The 25,000-nt window shown below is 36.4% G+C and overlaps 1 protein-coding gene across 1 annotated transcript in view; it reads left to right on the top strand.

Moving 5' to 3' along the window:
- The window catches only part of LOC115213417 (transcription factor HES-4), a 105,461-nt gene that overhangs the window by 17 nt on the left and 80,444 nt on the right, over window positions 1-25,000 (top strand). The window contains exon 1 of the mRNA XM_029782380.2: window positions 1-266. This exon is cut by the window's left edge and continues 17 nt beyond it. Within this exon, the coding sequence (XP_029638240.1) occupies window positions 234-266 (33 nt within the window). The 5' untranslated portion in view covers window positions 1-233. The remainder of the gene's footprint in view (window positions 267-25,000) is intronic.

Below are 25,000 nucleotides of genomic sequence, written 5' to 3'. Positions count from 1 at the left end.
TATATATTATGCTATATCTCATTATATAGCACACTGCATATCACGCTATATCACACTCCACGAAACTACTTAGCGCACTGCATACTGCGTGAAACCTCCTGCTATATATCACGCTAAATACCACATTGCCATACAACGTTATATACCATACACTATACACCGTAAATATAACACAGAATATATATCCATTATCACACCGAGAGAAGGTAATTAAGTGATCACTACATCAAACTATGACGATGACCACCAGACAGAAGGAACGTTCAGTAAGTTAACTTTTATTATCACCCCTATCCGCTCCCCATCAATGTCACTATCGTCAACGTGGGGACATCCAGGTAGTTTTTTAACTTGCCAGAAATAACAGCTAAATCTGCATCAAATTATTTTTTAGTGTTATAAGAATTTAAAAAAAAACGGATATTTAACAATGTAGGCTTATATGTACTAAAAGAAAAGATGGTCATAAAACACGAGGGGCAAATTGTTTGTCGACAGCATATGTCTGGAGGAAAGACTGGATGGGTATGTTTGGGTTGTTAAATGGAAAATTAGCCAGGTAGATCAGTCTGTCCGTAACGGACTGGTGTTCTATTCAGGGTGGATGGGTGGGGTTGGGGTTGGGGGTAGTGTCACTTGTATGACATTGAAATCGGGTTAAGCTCTGGCCTTATGAGGCCCAGGGTTCACGACAGGCCTAAGATCAGAATGTGACAAGTTTAAACAATTTCTGCTACTATTTATTACTAGACAAACACTACTGCAATCATTATCAACATCACCAAAACCACCACTACCACCGCCAAACACGACGATAATCACTGGTAACCATCATAACTATATTATATCAAACGACGCTGTTTTTGTCATATATTTTATTCAATCACATATTTTATACTTTTTATACTTAATTTGAACCATTAGTTCAAATTCAACTTATCATCCTTGTGAGTTTGATAAAATAAATACCAGCTGACCATTGGGGTCGTTGTAATTGACTAACCCCATTAGTGTAGCTAAAGTGTGTGCCGCCCGGGGAGGACCTTCCTTTTGTCCCCCTCAGACCCCACAAAAAACACATATTGCCTACAGTAGACCCAAAAAGTGCCACCCGAGTCGGACCACTCCTAACGACCCCCCTCTCCCCAATTAGCTACGCTAGTGGCTACCCCCCCCCCGAAGTTGCTGGCCTTGAGCCCAAAATTGAAACCAATATTACCATAACCATCGTCGTTAGTTTAGAGGAAATTGCAGAACACTTGATACTTTGTGAGTGAGTTCGATTTTCCCTGAAGTGGCATGCCGAACTTTTAAAGGCGGCGAGCTGGCCGAATCGTTAGCACGCCGGGCAAAATGCTTAGAAGCATTTCGTCCATCTTTACGTTCTGAGTTCAAATTCCGCCGAAGTCGACTTTGCCCTTCATTCTTTCGAGGTTCATAAAATAAAGACCAGTTTGAGCACTGGGGTCGCTGTAACCGACTTGCCCCCGCTTACCCGAAATTGTTTTCTTTGTGCCAAAATTGGGAACCACAACCATTAAGGCGACGAGTGGGCGGAACTCTTAACACGCTGGTCAAAATGCTTAGCTAAATGTCGTCCGTCTTTCCGTTCTGAGTTCAAATTCTGCCAAGATCAACTTTGCCCTTCATCCCTTTCGGGGTCGATAAAATAAGTACCAGTTGAGCACTGAAGTTGGTGTAATCGATTTACCCACTCCTCTGAAATTGTGCCAAAATTTGAAACCAATATTATTTATCTATAATATACTAAATTATCGTTAACCCACGTATACAGACACACACGTACACAGTCAGTTTGCCCATCTCTCTCTCTCTCTCTCCCTCTCTTATCTCTCTCTTTCATCTCTCTCCCCCCTCTTTCTCTCCCTCTGCCGCTCCCCACCTCTCTGAAAGCAAGCCCAATTTTAAAAAGTCGATAGAGATGAAACAGTATGTCCTTTTATTTATTAGGTCTGTGGGAAAGGGCAATAAAATGGCCACCGACCTTTACAGGTTCCCCGAGAGTGGCGAGACTAATGTCGATAATGTTCCTCTTAAACTTTAAAGTATGAAATGTTACAGGAAGAGAGCCTTGTGTTTAGCAGTGCGAGGATAGCTCGGAACATATTTTAGCTTTATTACACCTCTTCAGCGAAGCAAAGTCTAACCATTCCACTAAATATCTATTACACTGCATTATACACCCCAACACTACACTGTTATTCGCTATTCCACTCAATATTTATAGTAACTTTTACGCTAATATAACACACTAGACTGAACTATACACTTTGATCCTCTCCATTCAATTCTGTTTTATACTATATTATACACTATCTCTCATCTCTTCGTTGCGATTAAACATTTTATTTTAAATTACTCAGTCACCCAATAGTAACTTTACAATGTTGAAGTAATCTATTACAAAACTACAACATACTATCGTTCTTGTACACTGCACTATACCACGCTACCACACCACACACCACCACACTTGTACATTATATTACACTAGTAATGGTACACTGCAGCTTGTCGGCCGCAAGCAGACCGCGGAGCTTTCTGAATGACACCAACGAAAAATTACTTCGATTTCTTTCAGCAGTGCGGCCCACCTGATAATGAGCTATGCTCTCTTGCGGCCCGCTTCTATGGAAAAGATTTCCCTATACCTGTACCAGTACAACGCTATACTATATTACATACACCAACCAATAAAATATTCAACACTACATTACTACATTACAATTCCTTACACCTCAATATACAATGTCTGATATAAAAACTACAGCAGGATTCCATTGACTTGGGGTTAACAATAACAACAATAACTCTAACATCAACAACAACATAGTAATAACTAATACTACTACGTTCTGAGTTCAAATTCCGCCGAGGTCGACTTTGCCTTTTATCCTTTCGGGGTCGATAAATAAAGTACCAGTTTCGCACTGGTAAGTCGATGTAATCGACTTAATCCCTTTGTCTATCCTTGTTTGTCCCCATTGTGGGCAGTAAAGAAATATATAACTAATACTACCATCGTCCCTAAAAACACCAGCATTACATAAGCCAACTGGGAGGTGTTCTGAGTAGTTGCCTGATCTGCGAGAAATAGCATCTTAATTCTCCAAAATCGCACTGTACGAACACACAAGATGATGTAGTCGTTAATATACAAAAAGACGGGACGGTCAAACTCGGAATCCCTTTAATCATTGGTCTGCTTGGTCCTGATCAACCTTTTTCTAAGCAGCAACAACAGCAGCAGCAGCAGCAGCCATCCAAGAATTTGGACCAGGTGATCTCCATTTCCAGCGACTTCGAGGGCTACCTCCCAGTGGTGACGGGCGTCAACGAAGAGCCCTCGACTACAAGAAGGCGACCAAAGTTTTTTTTTTCAAGGTCTGGGGTCTCCTGCCCCTAAGCCCTAGACCATCACCTAATCACCCTTGCCCGTCTTGTTGCTTAACAACAACAACAACAACAACAATAGCAGCACCCACATTAAATAGACATTGTATAACAGGAAGGAAAGGATGTGAGTATTGTGTTGTGTTAAATACTCCAGAAGCAGGCGATAGATTGGTAGATTCAAATTACGCCGAGGTCAGTTTTGTCTTTCGTCCTTTTGGGGTGGATAAAACTAGTCAAGAACTAGAATCAATAAGCTCGACAGTTCCCTCTCCAAATGTCTCTGGAATTGCACCGATGCTAGAAATTATTCTAACAGAAATTATTATTAACAAGCTGGACCCGTGGATGTTCCACGAAGCAGGCAACCTGTACAATGTTCTTATTATATTTCATATTTAAAAAGTCATTTCCGCTGCTACAAAATAAGCAGCACCGATGGCATTATTTCAAAGCGGGGCGATTCGTGAAATGCAACAATACCATTTGGTGTGTACATTACTGTAAAATTAGTTCTAGTAGTAGTTTTTTGCTGGTAAAAAATTGTTCATGATGAAGTTTCACTGTAACTGGATCAATTTCTGTTCAAACATCATCATCCCTATTATTATTGTCGGCTGTTTATGAACGGAGTGGATCAAATGAAAAGCAACACTTGACTTGACTTATTCAATTTGTAACGCAATAATTGAATATAATTGTAAAATAAATATGAATTCATGGTACAAATATGCTAAGCTAACTATATGGTACAGATATGACACAGAAATATATGGCATAGGTATACTAAAAACAACAATTGTGATACGTAATAACAATCCATTATAGTCACTCAAATGCAGATAATAAGAAAATGTTAGCTAGAATATATGAGCAAACTAACGGTTCACATATGCAATAACTTACAAAATAATATTTTCGTTAAAGTGCATTTAATGTTCTTTATGTAGGTATTTCTATATGTTCTGGATTGATAAGCTTTTACCATTAACTCATATGATAACTTGATCTAAACAAGAGTGGTAGCAAAGTGGTAGGGCAAAAGTACGCGCTTACTAACAGAATGACAGGAGAATTATATGGTGGTTCAAGTGATATAGCTACAACCTGAAACTAAAACAAGATTAAAGACCCTTATCTAACTTATTCTGTTGTTTAGAGCCGATATTCGTTTACATTATCTGAGCAAAATATGAGCAAACTAACGGTTCACATATGCAATAACTTACAAAATAATATTTTCGTTAAAGTGCCTCATTTTTCTGAGTTCAAATCGAATTTACTCGCTAAGTCGAATTTAGCTCTCGGGCATGATTCTAGAGTTGATACAATGAGTACTAGTAATATACTGCTATAATCTCAATTAATACCGTCTTTTTTGTTATGAATTAGTCCCGAAAGAAAGAGTAGTACTCATGACCATTTACAAGGTCTCTGAACCTGTTGGGAGGCTAAGGATAACTAAACTACATTAAATGGATCAATGTGGTGTATTAAAATACTGGGTTGCCCTCCTACCGCACAGAAACTTGGTCCTAATAATTGGTCCTTAAAACAGAATGAAATCTGCTAAAGGTATCCTAGGAACAGACTGCGGTATTAAACTGGGTGACAGATTAAGTGTACAGCCCTAGCACAAGAACATTCCTTCCAAGTGTTCTCCTTAATTTCCTCTTACCCGTGTCCTGAATTCATGCACAAGGCTTAGTCGACTATCGGGTCGGCAAAGCCTTGATTCTGATTAAAGGAAGCAATAATTGTTGTTATTACTAAACGCTCGCCACTCCACACCACTCCACAGCACCTAATCTCATGTTTCACCACACCATTCCACCACACCTGACCTTGCACTGCACCACCCCACCAAACAACACATGACCCTACACTACCATCATTTAGGTTATGATTAAAATATACACCACTCCCCTCGGCAACAACTAAATCTACACCACACCACTCCACAATGCATCATGCAACATTATGTCACACCGATATGACTTGGGTTAAACAACGATAACAACAATAACAACAACAACAACAAAAACAACAACAAACGCTGCTTGGTGGATCTGTACTGTCTTCAACAAGACAAAGGTACAGAATATCCAGACTGCTAAAACTGTAGAATATTGTGATTTTGTGGAGTATTGTATTGGCAGTAATAGAATATCAATTTATTATAGTATTATCTTAGTAATCAATCCAAGGAGAGAAGGCAGCCCTCATTGTTTTTTAAATGTAGCACACTATTAAGATAAAGAGAGAATAAAGATCATTTGATAAGATTGAATTTCTGTGGACGATCCCATTGTTTTTATCTCCTTTTACTTCTCTGTTTTGTTTTCTTGACGACAGAACACAGTACGAAACGTTGAACCTCTCTCTTCTTTTTTTACATCGTAAAAGTAGTTATCTCGAACTAATGTTTGTTTTTATTGTTTTTGCTTCTGGATGCTTTTGCATTTCTACATTGTGTTAGTAGTGTGTTGTAGTGTACTATAGTGTCATATAGTACGACGTAGTGTGACATATTGTGATATAGAGTTATGTAAGGTGACGCAGCGTGATTAAGTGCGATGCACTGTTGTATAATATGGCACAATGTAATATCGTATTCTGTGATGTAATGTAGTGAGGGAAGATGTTAGCTTTTGTCCCAGGTCTGTTTTGATTCAAGATGGTACCCCAGCATGACCAAGATAAGATCATATAAAAATATACAGAGTGCGTGTGTACCGTTGGCGACTTTTTTTCCTCTATCTTCCCTTCTCTGGATCTTTCCTTCTACTATGTTTCCGACGAAGAGCTCTGCTCGAAACGTTAAACCCTCCTTCTTTCCTTCTTTCCTGAGCGTCCAATATACTATATTTGTTCCACGTCCTCGCGTTGTGTGTGTTTTTTTTTGTGCTTTCATGTTGGATAATATATATATAATATATATATATATATATATATATATATATTAAATGCAAGAAAGTAAACTTGTCAATGACAATAGACATTTAATTTAATTTTCAATATTTCGTTTGTTCAATAAGACAATCAATACTTCATTTCATTTCTTTCTTACTATATATTCTATATTCTATATCCTATATTAATATTATAAGAATATAAATAAAACATAAAAACAGAGTTGGAATTCCTATGAGTAATATATTCTTCTATACACAATCATACAAACCCCTTTGTATATATATATATTATATATATGTATATATATATAATATATATATATATAGATATATATATATATATATATATAATATATATAATATATATATACGCATACACATATATCCAGAATTAGGGAAGGCTACATAGGTTTCATAGCTAGCAGAACCTTGGAAGTAGTAATTATCCAAATGAGGGGCAGACCACAAGCTACTCTTCAGGCCGAGGACACCTTCACATATAATCAAGTTATCTTTGACCTGAAGAGTTGCTTGCGGTCTACACCTCGTTTTAGATAATTACTACTTCCGGGGTGCCGTTAACTATGAAACATATGTAGCCTGGATTTTATTTTCTCCATTCTCTAATTTTGGATGTTTATTCGCATATGCAGTAACCCCGTTGCTAACCGTGAACTATAGAAAAACCTTTTTTCAGCTTATCGTACTTCGATGCGGGAAAGCTTCATAACCGCTGCGCCAATAAACCACGATTGTTTCTGAAAGTTGTTTTTAATATCTTCTACGGACTGCTTGAAGCTCATTAACTTCTTGCACCTTGATCCTTGGATCTTACTTTCGCACGCACACACACACACACACACGAACACACACACACACACACACACACACCACACACACACACACACACACACACACACACACACACATATATATGTGTAAAACTTTGGCGGGGCTCAAGAGTCATATAAGGGCCTCTCATTGCATTATCAATGACTCATTTCAATGATTATTTCTAGCAATGGCTTTGCTCGTCTAGTATACGAGAAAGCAGCCACTCTCTCTCTCTCTCTCTCTCTCTCTCTCTCTCTTTCTATATATATATATATATATGAGATAACATAATACATGGAATTTTTTCATTTTTCCTCATATTCATATGTATATATATATATATATATATATAAATTCTATAATTATGAACATAATTATAATTAGGGTTCAGCAAAATTTGCTTCACCACATACCAAAATTTAGAAATAGCAGTTAAAATACTATTCTACTACCATAAGATATCTCCCAAAAAGAGAGACAGAGACAGACACAGAAGAAAGGAAAATGCCCCTTGCATTTGAAAACTATGGAAATATTTTTAAAAACATTTAATTTAATTTTTCCACAATTTAATTGTTTTTCATGCTTTACTCTTAGTTGAAAAAGTCGCAAAGTCTGAAACCGGTACTAAAATGTTCTTCGTGATAAAGTTATTTTAGCATTTTCTACCTTGTCTTCTTTTCCTGATGTGTGTGTGTGTGTATGATATAATATATGATATACATTGTTTCATATATATTTTTGTATATTTTTTTCTCCTCATTTTATATATATATATATATATAATTTATAAATCTTACGTGAAGGATAATACTTTTAAAAGCAAAGAGTTTGTTATTCAATTTCATGCATATATCCATGTGTGTGTGAAATTCACGATTAATTCATGATGAAAATTTAGTTTTATTTTGCGTAATATACCGACGATTTCAGAGCAAAAGATCTCAATTAGCATCTGTCATTCATCGTTGCTTTAGTTTCTGTCGTCCAGCATAACAGATGCGAAGCCCATTGCATTTTACTGAAATTGAGTTAAGATTAGTTAAGCATTCAGAATGAACTTTCAAATATAAAAGACAAACTGAACAACTAAGTAGAAATGCCGTTATAGTAAAAGAGTACAAATGCTGTTGAATAATTTAGAAAACTATTTTATCAAGTATTATGAGACAAACGCAAAAAATAAACTGAATGGCTCTAGAACATATTGAATGATTTAGAAAGTAAAAATCTTATCATTTGGAACGAATTAAAAAGTTTCAAACGGTAAAGTCTTACTCACAAAAAAGGCACGTAGGGTATTATATATATGGTATATTTCTCTAAATCCATATACTTACGCATACATACATACATAATACGTTACATACATACATACATACATACATACATATATACATACATACATATATACATACATAAATACATACATACATACATATACACATACATATGCATATATATAATATACATACATACATAATGGCTGTCCACTCGTGACCGAGAAAGACTATTGCTGACCTTCAGGAACATTTTGCACTCTAGGACTAACTTATATTTTGCATTTGCGACTCCGATGTTGGCTGGAAACCGGCTCCTCACTCAGTGGAAGATTTATAATAATTAAAAAATAGAAGAGACATACATACATACATACATACATACATACATACATACATACATACATACATACATACATACATACATGATGGTTGTCTACTCCTTATGTAGAGTCTGACCACCTCTTGTACTTACACCTTAAATCCATCATGGCGTCTGAAGTAGCATTTTAAACCAGACAATGTATTGAAAAGAAACCCACATAGATTACATAACTGATTTGGACCACCAAGAGCTGCAGTTAAGATCTGATTTTTGTGGATCTTAAAGTGTTTTTTGAGGCTTCCGTTAGATTTGCAAACCTTATTACATATTCAACATTGAAAGGTGTGCACAGATATATAGGCAGAGTAGTTAGTGGAGGTTCGTTTTTCATGGGTCCGTAAATGAGATTGAGCCCAGCAAAAGAAAAGCATGGTCTGTCACAAACTGTGCACACAAAAAATGTCACTGAGATTCACCTTCTCGATCACAGCATTCTTCTCTAAATCTCTCTTGTATCTTGCATGTGTGATCCTGGCCTCCTCAAAAACTTTCACTCCACTTCACACCTTCGTTTGCTATCCAGCTAGATCCGAAGCAAGGGTTTATATGGCCTTTGGATCCATTCCAAGTGATTTCAAATTGTTAGAACGATTCCTCATACATACACACATACATACATACATACATACATACATACATACATACATACATACATACATACATACATACATACATACATGGCCGAATGATTAAGAAATTCGTTTCACAACCATAAGGTCTCAGGATTGATCCTGCTACTTGGCATCTTCGGGAAGTGTCTAATGCCATAACCTGGGATCGAACGAGAGCTAACAACGGAATATATTCTTAATTTATTAGAATGCCCGGCCTCATCACATGTATATCATCACGCTGTGTCTTTATATTACGCTCCGGTTGAAAACGGCTGCCGAACGTTGTAATGTAATGAGGGACAGAATCTGTCATGTATATAGCTGAATGGGCAGTCGTTATCGAAAGGGCTGTGTATAAGACATAGTCCTGTCCGTCAGGCGGTTTTATCATACAGTATGACACCCTGGTTCTACTTGAAAAACATTTCAAGATGATGAGAGTACAAGTGTCTGTAGTATATTTACGCTATTGCATAAGTACAACAATGTGATAGAACGTTTACTTATCGCTTAGTGAGAGGAGCCTGATCAGTACCCTGGACCTTTTTCAGAACCCGCAGTGGTATGAGGTTTTCTGCTATAGCCAAGGACCGACCAAAGCTTTGTGAGTGGATTTGGTAGACGGAAACTGAAAGAAGCCAATCGTATGTACGTATGTTTGTGTATGTGTGTGGCTGATTCGTCCGACAAAAATTCTTCACGGCGGTGTTCCAACATGTTTGATACAACCCCACGCCAATATATATATATATATATATATATATTATATTATATATTCTATATATATATTATATATATATATATATATAGTATATATATATATATATATATATATATATAAACACACACCACACACACACACAACACACACACACTCATATATATACAGTAGTCCTTCGCGTATCGTGGGTGTTACGTTCCAAAACCACCCCGCGATAGGTGAAAATCCGCGAAGTAGAAACAGTGCTGTACTGTCTATTTTTTCATTATTTTTATAATTTGTATTTATTATTTTATTATAAATGCAAAACATCACGGAGCAATCGACGTAAGCTTAAATAATAAACCGTGATAGGTGAACCGCAATATGGCGAGGGATTACTGTATATACATATGTATATATGTGTGTGTGTGTGTGTGTGTGTGTGTGTGTGTGTGTGTGTGTGTGTGTGTGTGTGTGTGTGTGTGTGTGTGTATATATACAATTAGTAAGAGGAATGACCACTAAAGTGGATTCCTAATATGCTAAAGATAGACGTCAAATCTTGAGAACACGCTTCGTGGTAAGGCGATTTGACGTCTACATTTAGCATATTAGGAATCCATTTTAGTGGTCATTCCTCTAATTAATTGTAATATAATTTTTAAATCTTCGGATTTCTTTTTTAAATATGCTAGACCACTGGTTAAAAATTGATGTTGATTGATACCTATTTCTACCTTCATTATTTAATTTAAAATAACATGTGTGTATATATGTAGGTTTGTTTGTATGTATGTTGGGCGCATGAGTGGTTGTGTGGTAAGTAGCTTGCTTACCACATGGTTCCAGGTTCAGTCCCACTTCATGGCACACTGGCTAGGTGTCCTGTACTGCAGCCTCGGGCCTTATGAGTGGATTTGTGAGTGGATTTGGTAGTCGGAAACTGAAAGAAGCCTGTCGTATATATGTATGTGTGTGTGTTTATGTGTCTGTGTTTGTTCCCCCCACCATCGCTTGACAACCGATGCTGGTGTGTTTACGTCCCCGTAACTTAGTGATAAGACACCGATAGAATAAGTACTAAGCTTACAAAGAATAAGTCCTGGGATCGATTTGTACTACTAAAGGCAGCAGTCAAATGACTGAAACAAATAAAAGAATAGAAGAATGTTATGTATGTAGGTAGGTATGCATATCTGTGTGTATGTTATACATACATGTATATACGGGTATGCATACACACACTCACAAATACATATACGTACCTACATATACACGGCTGTGCGTTTCTTCTTTTATTCTTTTACTTGTTTCAGTCATTTGACTGCGGCCATGCTGGAGCACCGCCTTTAGTCGAGCAAATTGACCCCAGGACTTATTCTTTGTAAGCCTAGTCTCCTTTTGCCGAACCGCTAAGTTACGGGGACGTAAACACGCCAGCATCGGTTGTCAAGTGATGTTGGGGAGGGGGGGGGGACAAACACAGGCACACAGACGTATACACACACACACATACATACATATACATATATACGACGGGCTTCTTTCAGTTTCCGTCTACCAAATCCACTCACAAGGCTTTGCTCGGCCCAAGGCTATAGTAGAAGGCACTTTTGCCCAAGGTGTCACGCAGTGGGACTGAACCCCCGGAACCATGTGGTTCGTAAGCAAGCTACTTACCGCACAGCCACTCCTACGCCAGTCTATATACATAAAAAAAAAGGAAGAATTAAGAAAGCAAGATCGAGAAAAGAAATGCATCACTGTCAAGTGTCGTCCATTGTAACGCGTAATTCATAATGACACTGTTATGTCGGAGTCTATTATAACGTTAATATAAGTAGTTCAAGTCCCAGACACACACTTTTAAAATTATGAAGTTAACATCTCCGCTTTACAACTTCTAAGAAATTAATACTGAATATTACAGCCTGGAGAGTTAGTAAGGGTCATTTGGCTCCAGGGGTGCGAATAGACACGGAGACGTTTAGGCTGGGTGTTCCGTACAGCTAGCTAATAGTGAATCTGCGGGTAGAGAACACTAATCATTCAACAACATTTTTGTGAATTATTTAAATGTTGCCAGTAATAGATGGGGGATTTTCAGTAAGGGAAGCTAGAGAAGCTGGGATCATATGAACCCCTATTTAGAAAAAGTAAGTGATAGGATGTAATTTAATAGAGTAAACGCGATGTAATTATTGCTTGAACATTGATGGTGCGGCAGGATGTTTGGTGACTCTATTTCATTTTTAGATGAGATGGTAACTTCTACGGCTACTAAAACTACTACCATTAGTGTGTGTGTGTGTGTGTGTGTGTGTGTGTGTGTGTGTGCGTGTGTGTGTGTGTGTGTATTCCTTTATTGATTTACTTGTTTCAGTTATTTGACTTCAGCCATGCTGAAGCATCGCCTTTTGTCGAACAAAAGAACCCCAGGGCTTATACTTTGTAAGCCCAGTACTTATTCAATCGGACTCTTTTGCCAAACTGCTAAGTTACGGGATGTAAAACACACTAACATCGGTTGTCAAACGATAGTGGTGGGACAAACACAGACACACACATATATATGTATATATATATATATATATATATATTATATATATATATATATATATATATATATATATATATATGACAGGCTTCTTTCGGTTTCTGTCTACCAAATCCACTCATAAGGCTTTGGTCAACCCGAGGCTATAGTAGGATACACTTGCCCTAGGTGCCATTTAGTGGGACTAAAACCGTAATCATAAATGGTTGGGAAGCAAGCTTCTTACCACACAGCCACTCCTGCATCTATAAAAATTATAAATATTATTACAATGCAATAGTTTTATATTTTCCAACGAAATAAAGCACCGTAAAGGTAGAATTATAAACAGGAAATATTGACACAACAAGGTACGAATTTGTGCTGGAAATAGCAGTGAATGACGTTCGACGCTAGGTAAAGCTTCTCTGAATGTATAGAGGCAAAGATGTGTGCGGGCGGCGAACATAAAATTTTTTCGTCTTACCTCTAGAAAGAACGCCAGAGAAATGGTCACCCAAGCACTCGAGTTTCGGACTATTCAGAAATATGCTTGTTATCGTAAAACTGATTGGTCTTCGTTGGCTAGGTCTACCGAAAAGACTAAATTTAAAATATCTGCTACATCAATGCCTGTATACTCGGCCAACAGCCCCCAGCCACAAACAGAACCTTTACGGTGCTTTATTTTGCTGGTAAATAATACTATTTTATTGTAATAATATTTATAATTTTTATATTAAACTTCACTGATCTCGATTCTGTTTATTGCTGGGGCTTATTGGCCAGGAACAGTCTTCGCTACATTTGCGGTACCTGCCAGAGGGAGTGTTTGTCCAGGATAGGACTACACAGCCACAGAGGAAATGTATCAGGACATGAAATATAAAAGCCGGACTAGACTACTTCATGCGCAACTCCATTGTCTCCCGAGACAGAAAGGATGCCAACCAACCAACCAATTGGCCGAGTATACAGGCATTGATGTAGCGGATATTTCAAATTTAGTCATTTCGGTGGACCTAGCCGACGAAGTTTTACGGTAACAAACGTATCCTGAAAAGTCCGAAACTCGAGTACTAGGTTGTCCATTTCTCTGGTGTTCTTCTTAGAGGTAAGACGTAAATTCTTTTGTGTTCGCCGCTCGCACACATCTTTGCCTCTATACTTTCAGTGAAGCTTTACCTAGCGAGGAACGGCTATCGGCTGCTATTTCCAGCAAAAATTGGTACTTTGTGCCACTATTTCCTATATATATATATATATATATTAATGTAGACAGCAGCTGCAATGTTTCACCAAATAGGAAAATTATAATCGTCACTAAATAGGAATAGGGCTTTAGAAACACTTACATTGCTAGAAATAAGAGCTAAAATGCTCTAATGCTGTATTCAAAGCACATAATTGTACACATATATACTGACAGGAACAGTAATCGTCCGAAAACCCCGTTCGAGAATTTTCTTATACTGAGAGTCATTTTCGGCAATTTCCGCTGCCTCGTCAGTAAGGACTGACTCCTCTTCTACAGACGCCGGACTTAATTCTCTATCAGTAGATATGTTTTCATCATAGAAAGCTATGGATATATATATGTATGTATATATATATATAATATAATATATTAGAAGAAATGAGGTACTCAGAAATCTGGATGGTTTTATATTTACAGATCTTTATTAGTATGTTACATGTTTTTATAAATCATATATCATATATTAGCGCTTTCGTCCACTCTAGTGGAGTTGTCAAATATAATATATATATCTATATCTATATTATATTATATATATGTGTGTGTATGTATATATGTATATCAGCCGAACACACACCACACCCTTGCTTTCCCCACTCTCGCCTCCACCACCACACTACACCATACAACATTGCGCATCACATCACAACACACCACCCACACACCCATCCCCACATTTTCACACCTACACATACATACAGGCACACGTCCAGCACACCAGCCCTCTTTCACACGCACATACATACTCTCTTATACACACACGCACCTTCGTGTTGGGGGTCATCTTTACTTTGTTATCTCCCCTACTTTCCTTTTCGTGTATGACCCTTCTGTCCAAGTCAGTCGCCATGATAGATCGTTAGCCACAACACACATTTTTTTCTCTCCTTGTTTTTTCTGTGTACCTTTCTGTAGAAGAGCGTAGGCTCGAAACGTAAAAGACTTTTTCTATTCCTGAGCGTTGTACTAATACATCTGTTTGCTTTGTACACTACCTGTCTTCGTCTTTTGTTGTTTCGTAAACCTCTTCCTATATATATATATATATATATATATATATATATATATATATATATATATATATAAACTCTTCCTATATATATATATACTTATCTATATATATGTATATATATATATAGTAGATAGATAGATAGATAGATAGATAGATAGATAGATAGATAGATAGATAGATAGATAGATAGATAGATAGATAGATAGATATATACACAGAGAGAGATTGGTTATTGTCAGGACTTGTCATTACTTTCCCTAGTGTAGACAGCGAGCCTAAGTCCTGTAGGGCAGAGATTTAAGAGGCAGTTGCGATATGCATGCTTTTCCAAGGGCATCAACGTCATTCGAGGAGTACAATCGTTACAAACCGGAAGCGAAACCAGATTGTCAGACTTGATAGTCGTGTGGTATTGGTCAGTCTAAACTACGATTTTTGGTATGGTTGTTGATGACATTACTGTAATTAATCATGTCAATGGTAAATTTCACTGTAGTTCAACTGCTTTACGAAATGTCATGTGCTCTGACAGTGCAGTTAGCTGCACCATCTGTGCACATGCATCCACACCCACTCACTCACACACACATAAATAGACACCCAGTTGTACATATGCACACACACTAACATACATGCATACACATGCAACAACATCACTATAATTGTATGACAATGTGTTAGAGTTCAATATATTTTATCACAGCTATCATGTAATACACATACTCACACACACACACACACACACACACACATATATATATATATACTAGAGAGAGACAAAGAGAGAGATACATGCATGCATACATATACATACACGTACACACATATATAAATAAGTGTGTATGTGTATGTATGTATGTATGTATATATATATATATATATATATATATATATACATACATACATACATGCATATAATATGCATACATATATACCTATAACCTGTAATCTCAGCCAGATTGATTTCTTAGCATTTACGGCTTTAAAATGTCTTGACACTTGGTATATACATACAATGTGTGTGTGTGTGGTGTGTGTGGTGTATGTATGTGTGTGTGTCTATGTGAGTGTGTGCGTGCGTGTATGTGTAATAAAGGAAGACGAATGGACAATTGCATTTAAATCCTTGCTACGTATGTTTCTATAACAAATTATTTTACTTATAATTCGTGCGTTACGTCATACACAAGCTGTCTATCTCATCAGGCACCCAACTACTATTAGAATGAGAAATGAACTGATGCATACATACATTCATATATATATGCATACATAAATACGTACATGCATGCATATATATATACATACATGCATACATACTTACATACATGCATACATAGATACATACATACATACAAAGTATCTGGAGAACACGAGAGACAGTGACCGCATGTGTAGGCTATGCCATGCTTCTGTGGGAGACATTACGCATGTGATTAGCAGCTGTCCTAAAATGTCCTCACGGTACTACTTCCCTATGCGGTACGATGTTGTTGCTAAAACAATTTACAATACCACCCGCAAAAAAGACTGTCCTGAAATAAACTTAGAAAATCCTTGTTATGGAATACATTCATAAACACCAACTCAAGGCATACATCAAAACGTCTGTCAAAGGTGAGCATAACAAGCAGGATATAGTTGCTTGGGACAGAGGGGCAAAGGTATGTACCATCATAGAGGTTAGCTGCCCTACAGATATAAGTATCTCTTTGAAAATCAGAGAAAAAGAGGACATCTATGGACAGCTGCTTCGAAACCTCCAGCTTCTATATTCATACCAATAATAATTGGAGCATTAGGTTTTGTTAGTAAATGCTTAAAGGAGAATCTGGATAAACTGCGATTTTCAGAAAGAAAAAGTGACCGGCTGATTCGTACATTACAAGTGCAATCTGTGAATGGAACAGCAAAAATATGCAAGACTTTTCTCAAGTTCCAAATATGAATTTGTCAGTGTTAACTACATCCCGAAGATGGAGCCTTGTATCTTTGTTGGAAACCGGCTCCTTCCTCAGTGGAAGATTTATAATAATTAAAAAGATAGAAGAGACATACACACATACATACAAAAAGATAATTTTTATATCCAAATAAACATGAATAATAAGTTATAATTTCCACTGAGGATTTCCTGAGGAATGCATGCATGTCTGTATGTATTAATCATTAGCGACGAAAGTAGTATTAGTACCAAAAGGTAATATTTATATCCAGCTTAACGTGGATGTCTCGTTAGAACATTAGATACTGCGTTATTAGCGTTTTGCAATTCTTTCATATAGGCGCTTCGAACATAAAAGCACACACATAGGTCATAGCAAACGAGAATCGTCTGTCATGGGCGCTAGAATTCCCATATCAAGTGATTTCATTCCTCAGGAAATAATCAGTGGAAATTATAACATATTATTCGCTTTTTGAGAGTTAAGTAAACTTTTTTATTTAAGAAATGTTATTGTACTCTATATAACTATTGATTGTTAAATATGAATTTATAATTATTTATTTGTTAATAATAATTTAGATATCTCTCTTTTACTCTTTTACTTGTTTCAGTCATTTGACTGCGGCCATGCTGGAGCACCGCCTTTAGTCGAGCAAATCGACCCCGGGACTTATTCTTTGTAAGCCCAGTACTTATTCTATCGGTCTCTTTTGCCGAACTGCTAAGTGACGGGGACGTAAACACACCAACATCGGTTGTCAAGCAATGCTAGGGGGACAAACAGACACACAAACACACGCACATACATACACACACATATATATATACATATATGCGACAGGCTTCTTTCAGTTTCCGTCTACCAAATCCACTCACAAGGCATTGGTCGGCCCGGGGCTATAGCAGAAGACACTTGCCCAAGATGCCACGCAGTGGGACTGAACCCGGAACCATGTGGTTGTTTAGCAAGCTACTTACCACACAGCCACTCCTGCGCCTATGTAGATTTATTTAATTATTATTAGTTTATAATTATTACATCTGAATGTAAATTTTAAGATATTAGTTAGTCACTTTGCGATCTAGATACGTAAAAATGTTTTTAATAATAGTAATATTAAGTATTTTATAAAGATAGGTTATACGTTTTTAATTTGGAATTTTTCAATTTTTAATTTGTATTTCATAAATATTTTCTAAAGATATCTATAATATTTATGTAAGTAACAATGGACTAATTTATTTATTGGTTATATGTTTATATGTTTATTGATAGAAAAAATATAGATTTTAAATTATTATATTTGTTGATTATAATTTAGATACTTATTTTTATGTATTTATTATTTTATAAATATTATATGCGAACTAAAATCTAAAAATATTAATAGTGATTGTTTTGTTAAATAGTTTGGTAATTAAATATTAGAGTTTAACTAGATTAAAAATATTCTATAGTTTATTAATGTTTTTTAAGCTAAATTATATCTTCACAGATAGATACATTTTTCTATCTATTTACTCTATTTTTTACCTTAAATATTTAACATAATAAATGTATTGTAGGAAACTGATCCTAATGTTTTAAGTTTCAAATTTAGTTAATGGAGTCACTTCTATAAGTAAAATTATTATTTTATTTATTTTTTCAAATAAATATTGTTTAACTCTATTTGCTTATTTAGTTAACTATCATTGTTAACCTGAAGATTGACTATAATTTTAAATTGAATACATTTCAATTAAATTTAAATTTAATTGTAATTCGAATTTAATTATAGCCATGAAACGTACGTAGTTTTTTTTTACTTTTTTACTTATTATATATTATTTAGCCATTTTTATACTTTTTGTGATCTAGTTATGTTTTATAAAAATATTTTTTATTTGTTATTTAGGTTTTGGTTTATGTCTATTATTGTTTGAATTGCATAATAGTGGTTTATCTCTAATTTATATTTTATATATTTATATTGTGAAAATTGATGTAATACTAAATTAAATTTTTCCTTGTAAGTTTGGAGTTATACTCCCTATTATTATTATTATTATTATTATTATTATTATTATTATTATTATTATTATTATTATTATTATTATTATTATTATTATTATTCAGTAGTTTTATTTTTATAGCGTGCTTTCACTTCACTACCGAGCGCAGCTCTGTGTGCCTTGGGTATGTGCTGTGATTTGTTGTGATGCTCTGATGGTTATTGTATGGAAAGTGTTCTGCGTAGGATGTGTGCAGTGCCTAGTAGTGCAATTTTCTGTATGTTATATGTGTTTGTAAGTCTGGTGTTTTTGTTATGTATTTGTCTGAATATTTTTTATCATGCCTAATGCACCTACTATGATAGGAATTGTTTCTGTTTTTAGATTCCACATTCTAGTTACCTCTATTTCCAGGTCTTTGTATTTTGAGAGTTTCTCCATTTCTTTTAGAGACACGTTGTCATCTGCCGGTATTGATACATCAATTAGAAAGCATTTTTTTTCTTCATGATCTCTGACAACTATGTCTGGTCTGTTGGCCTTAATTTCTCTATCTGTGTGTATCGGCATATCCCAGAGTATGGTTGCTTTCTCGTTTTCTGTGACCTTTTCTGGTGTGTGCCTATACCATCTTTTTTCTGTTGTTATTCCATAATGTTGGCATAGCTTCCAATGTATGTAGGTTCCAGCTCTGTCATGTCTGTGAATATATTCCTTCTTAGCCAGGACTGGGCAGCTAGAGATAATATGATTTATTGTTTCTTGTCCATCTCCACATATTCTGCAGTTACTTGTAATATTTCTTTTCATTACATGTTTTTGGTAATTTCTGGTGGGGAGGCTTTGGTCTTGTGCTGCAATTAAAAATCCCTCTGTTTCTGCTTTGAGTCCTGAGCTTCTCAACCATTGCTGGGATTTTTCTTTGTCTATTTCTTTTGCGTTTAGTTTAGTGCAGTATTTACCATGAAGGGGCTTTTCTTGCCATCGTTTTATCATGGTTCGTTGCTGTTCTATTTTTAGTTTGGATTTCATTTGTTTTATAGCTTTTGTTGTTTCTTCATCATCTTCTTCTTCTTCTTCTTCTTCGTGTTTATTAGGTGGTATGATTTCTTGTTTGTATTTGTCAGCTTCCTTAAATACTGAGAACAGTTTTTTGTTTTGCTCGTGTTTTGCTGCTATCTGGATCAGTTTTCCTTCCTTCTGAAGTAGATATTTTTGCAGTCCTATGGTGGTTATTTTATAGTAGTTTTCCAGCTGTATAAGGCCTCTACCACCTTCTATACGTTGTATATATAGTCTTTCTATGTCAGATTTTGGGTGATGCATCCTAGATCCTGTCAGTATTTTTCTTGTTTTCCTATCTATTTTGGACAGTTCATTTCGTGTCCAGTTAAGGATATTGTAGCTGTAACTTATAACTGGGACAGCTAAAGTGTTGATACCTATTATCTTGTTTTTAGCATTGAGCTCTGTTTTTAGTATTGATCTAACTCGTCTATAATATTCTTTTTTTATTTTTTCTTTCATTTGTGTGTGTTGTGTCTTATCTAGTTCATGGATTCCTAAGTATTGTAAGTTTGGCTTTGGTCTAATTCTTTTATTCATTGGTTTTATCTAGTGTGATGTTGTACTCTTAACTTATTATTATTATTATATTATTATTATTATTGAGTGAGAGAGCAGTTCATGCCATCAAAGTGACACTGGGTAAAATATACGAAGCCCAATATACCCATCATGACTACCCGTCTGATAAGGTACACCAGGCACATGCATCACAACCATATGTGCGCGACATGGTGATCTCATATCAAGATAAACAGCACATGACCTGCAGGTGGGGCCCAGTTAGAATTTTCTTCAGGTTGAGTAGCCCATCCTGCTCAAAAGGTCCCTGAATAAGGGTTGCTTTAGGATGTTGAACGAAACACCTATGTTTCCAGAGGTGAATTATTCAAACCCCAAAGAATCCCTCTCAACACATGGCCATGATGCTCCCCCACTACTTCTGCTCGTGATCAGAGATGCACATATCGTCAGCCACTAAGGGACATGCTCAACTGGTTAAGGCCAAACAACTGACAAGCAAATCTGTGGTATTGAGCAGAATATTTGCTGTAGCCCATCTTTTATACCAAGACAAAACAATGTTATTATTATTATTATTATCATTATTATTATTATTATTATTATTATTATTATTATTATTATTATTATTATTATTATTATTATATGTGTGTGTGTGTGTGTATGTACATGTGCGTGTATTGGGTCATCCAATAAATAATGCGGTTTTTATACTTCTTTTATTTTTAAAAATTAAAATAAACAAAGTCCTTTTATTATCTAAAATATACTCCCTTTCATTTTCTACAGTGTTCATCCATCTATCTAGTAGACTTGTAAGGCCCCTCTTCCAAAATTCACTTGTTCATGACGAAAAATATTCTTCCAGTACTGTTCTAACCTCGTCTACAGAATATTTTTTTCCATCCAAATTATTTTTAAGACTGCGGAATAAATGATAATCAGATGGGGCAATGTCCGGCGAATATGGTGGGTGAGGCATCATTTCCCATTCAAACTGCTCCAGCATTGTAATGCCATTCCCCTTGTATGTCGCCAAGATTATCCTGATAGAAAAATGCCTTTCATCTTGAAACCAAAGATAGTCGTTTTTTCTTCTAGCGCTGACTTGAATGACTGGTTGAATGACCAAATTCAAGCTTCTCGGCTAGTTTCTCAACAGTTACGATGGGATTTTGTTCCACCAGGATTTGCAGGAGGTCCTCGTCGATCTCTACAGATCTTCCAGGACGAGGCTTTTCTTCAAGGTTGTAATTTCCGGCTCGGAATTTCTAGAACCATCGTTGACAGTGGATTACGCTTATTGTCCAATCTCCATATACTGCATTAATATTACTCGTACTTTCCATTGTGTTGTTGCCGTTATTGAACTCATAAAGCAAAATATGTCGAATATACTCCTTTGTCACTTCCATTATAGCTTTGAAAAAAATAACTGTAAGATCGAACTGCACTCTTCAAAACTTGTACTAAGAATAAGAAAAGGTTCAAATTAGTACCTGCTTTTATAGTAAGTTGATGCAGATAGTTTATCCCATCCCCCTCTGACTTTCAGTTCATGCAATTGAAAAAATCGTATTATTTATGGGATAACCCAAAATATATGTGTGTGTGTGTGCGCGCGTATGTATATATATATGTGTGTGTGTGTGTGTGTGTGTGTGTGTGTGGTGTGTATGTATATTATATATATATATATATATGTGTGTGTATGTGTATGTGTGTGTGTGTGTGTGTGTGTGTGTGTGTGTGTGTGTGCGTGTATATATAGATGCATTCATGTATGAATGTCCTTTTCCTTGTACATTATTGGCCTTTTTTTTAAAAAATATACTGTTCCACTAATTTCATTCGGCTTGTTGTGTGTGTTATGTTTCTGATGTGATGTAGATTGAGAAACAAAGTATTTAGTAGTCTAAGTTCGTTATAGTATCTGAATGTCCCTTTTGGAATAAATTCTTTCTTATAGAAGTACTATTTTGTAACTAAGTACTATTTGCTTATTTTGATATTGTTACTTGTAGTAATAAACTGCATATATGCTTTTAACGCAGCTGACACCGCCGAGTTAAATGATACTGTCCAGATGTCAAAGCCATAGTGATATTCATTTGGCAGCTGATGAAGAGAATGCACATTTGTTTTTGCTTAATTACGAATTTGTACTTACAAGTCCCCCCTCTCTATGTCATCGATATTTATCCAAGGAAAAAACCGCTGCTTTAGGGCCAATACAGCTCTGCACCAGACGCATTGGAGGCGTCGCTGTGCGATCGCAAAGGATTAGAACGAATGCTGCAAGGTATCATAGTCATCCCTCTTACAGTTCCGCCGATTCATTGCTCTGGATTTATACATTTTTTAAAATCAAAATTTTGACCTTAGTGGGATTTGAACTCAGAGTGCTTAGAGTCGCAAAATAAATCACATGGCACTCTATCCAATGCTCTATTGATTCTGCCAACTTGCATATAAACGTTATACTTTAGCACTAACGTAACTACTGAATTTCATGCTGGTGGATTCTCTGAATATTTTATCTCAGTGCTTTGGTTGTTATAGTACGTTGGTGGCTTTCTTGTTGGGAGAGGAAGGATACTACACAAAGCAGAAATGGCTGAGAGGAAAATATTGTGGTATAAATTTATTGTTGTCTCTACCCAAGTCAGTCCTGGTCGAGAAGACCTATGATACGTAGATAAATGTTTGCTATTGTGGCATACATTTCAGCAAAATAACCGTCACCACTACCGCTGCGACCGCTATCACCTTTCCCGCCAGAGCCACCATGGCCCCACAATAGCCATCAACACGATCATCATTATGGTCATCGCCTTTAGCATCATTATTCCTTCCACATGAAGATAACTAAATTAGTCACATTCCTATTTCTTTACTGCCCACAAAGATGAAAGGCAAAGTCGACCTCGGCGGAATTTGAACTCAGAACGTAGCGGCAGACGAAATACCTATTTCTTTACTACCCACAAGGGGCTACACACAGAGAGGACAAACAAAGACAGACAAACGGATTAAGTCGATTACATCGACCCCAGTGCGTGACTGGTACTTAATTTATCGACCCCGAAAGGATGAAAAGCAAAGTCAACCTCGGCGGAATTTCGAACTCAGAACGTAACGGCAGACGAAATACCTATTTCTTTACTACCCACAAGTGGCTACACACAGAGAGGACAAACAAGGACAGACAAACGGATTAAGTCGATTACATCAACCCCAGTGCGTGACTGGTACTTAATTTATCGACCCCGAAAGGATGAAAGGCAAAGTCAACCTCGGCGGAATTTCGAACTCAGAACGTAACGGCAGACGAATACCTATTTCTTTACTACCCACCAGTGGCTACCACAGAGAGGACAAACAAGGACAGACAAAAGGATTAAGTCGATTACATCAACCCCAGTGCGTGACTGGTACTTAATTTATCGACCCCGAAAGGATGAAAGGCAAAGTCAACCTCGGCGGAATTTCGAACTCAGAACGTAACGGCAGACGAAATACCTATTTCTTACTACCCACCAGTGGCTACACACAGAGAGGACAACAGGACAGACAAACGGATTAAGTCGATTACATCAACCCCGTGCGTGACTGTACAATTATCGCCCCCGAAAGGATGAAAGGCAAAGTCACCTCGGCGGAATTTCGAACTCAGAACGTAACGGCAGACGAAATACCGCTAAGTATTTCGCCCGGCATGCTAACGTTTCTGCCAGCTCGCCACCATTAGTCACATTATAAAGGATAAAAGTGGAGCCTTTATACAACAAATATCAAATCAAAGGAAAATTTTCGTGTTTGTCAATAAATGAGTGTTTGTGTATGTGTGTGTTTTGTCTGTGTCTGCAACAGGTGTTCATTAAGTAGGATAGGCTTAAAAGCATAATTTTAAATGCTGTTTCATTCACCAGACACTTAATAAATACAACTCAAACGTACATGGAAATAAGCGCATAAACATAAAGATGAATAGAGACTAATATTATGTACATAAGTGTGCTTGTACGTAGGTATGTGTGTATGTATATAAGTAAGTATGTATGTAAGTATGTGGGTAGGTAGGTAGGTAGGTAGGTAGGTAGGCATGTTTGTATACGTGTATGTGTATGTGAGCATGCATATACACAACACACACACATATATACGTCCATACACACACAGACACACAGACACACACACACACACCATATTATATATAGATATATATATATATATATATATATATATTGTTGTAATACGATGACGTAGGTTAACAGGTAGGTACAATTAGTGGTGAGATCGAATTCGTGTCCAAGCTTCAGCTTTAAGTGCTGAGATGTGATAGCTGCCTAAATGAAGGCAGGTTAAATGCATTTTACCGGTGAACCTGATATGTTTATAGCAACAAAAAGCCTTGACAGACAGTAAAACAGGTATCAAACCAGGTTATGACATAGTTATACTCATATAACACACACGCGCGTGCATATATATATATATGTGTGCATGTTATGCATAG

Source organism: Octopus sinensis, linkage group LG6, assembly GCF_006345805.1.
Source record: "Octopus sinensis linkage group LG6, ASM634580v1, whole genome shotgun sequence".
Lineage (NCBI taxonomy): Eukaryota > Metazoa > Mollusca > Cephalopoda > Octopoda > Octopodidae > Octopus > Octopus sinensis.
Note: the sequence above shows the minus strand (reverse complement) of the source record. Positions and strands in the feature narration are given on the sequence as shown.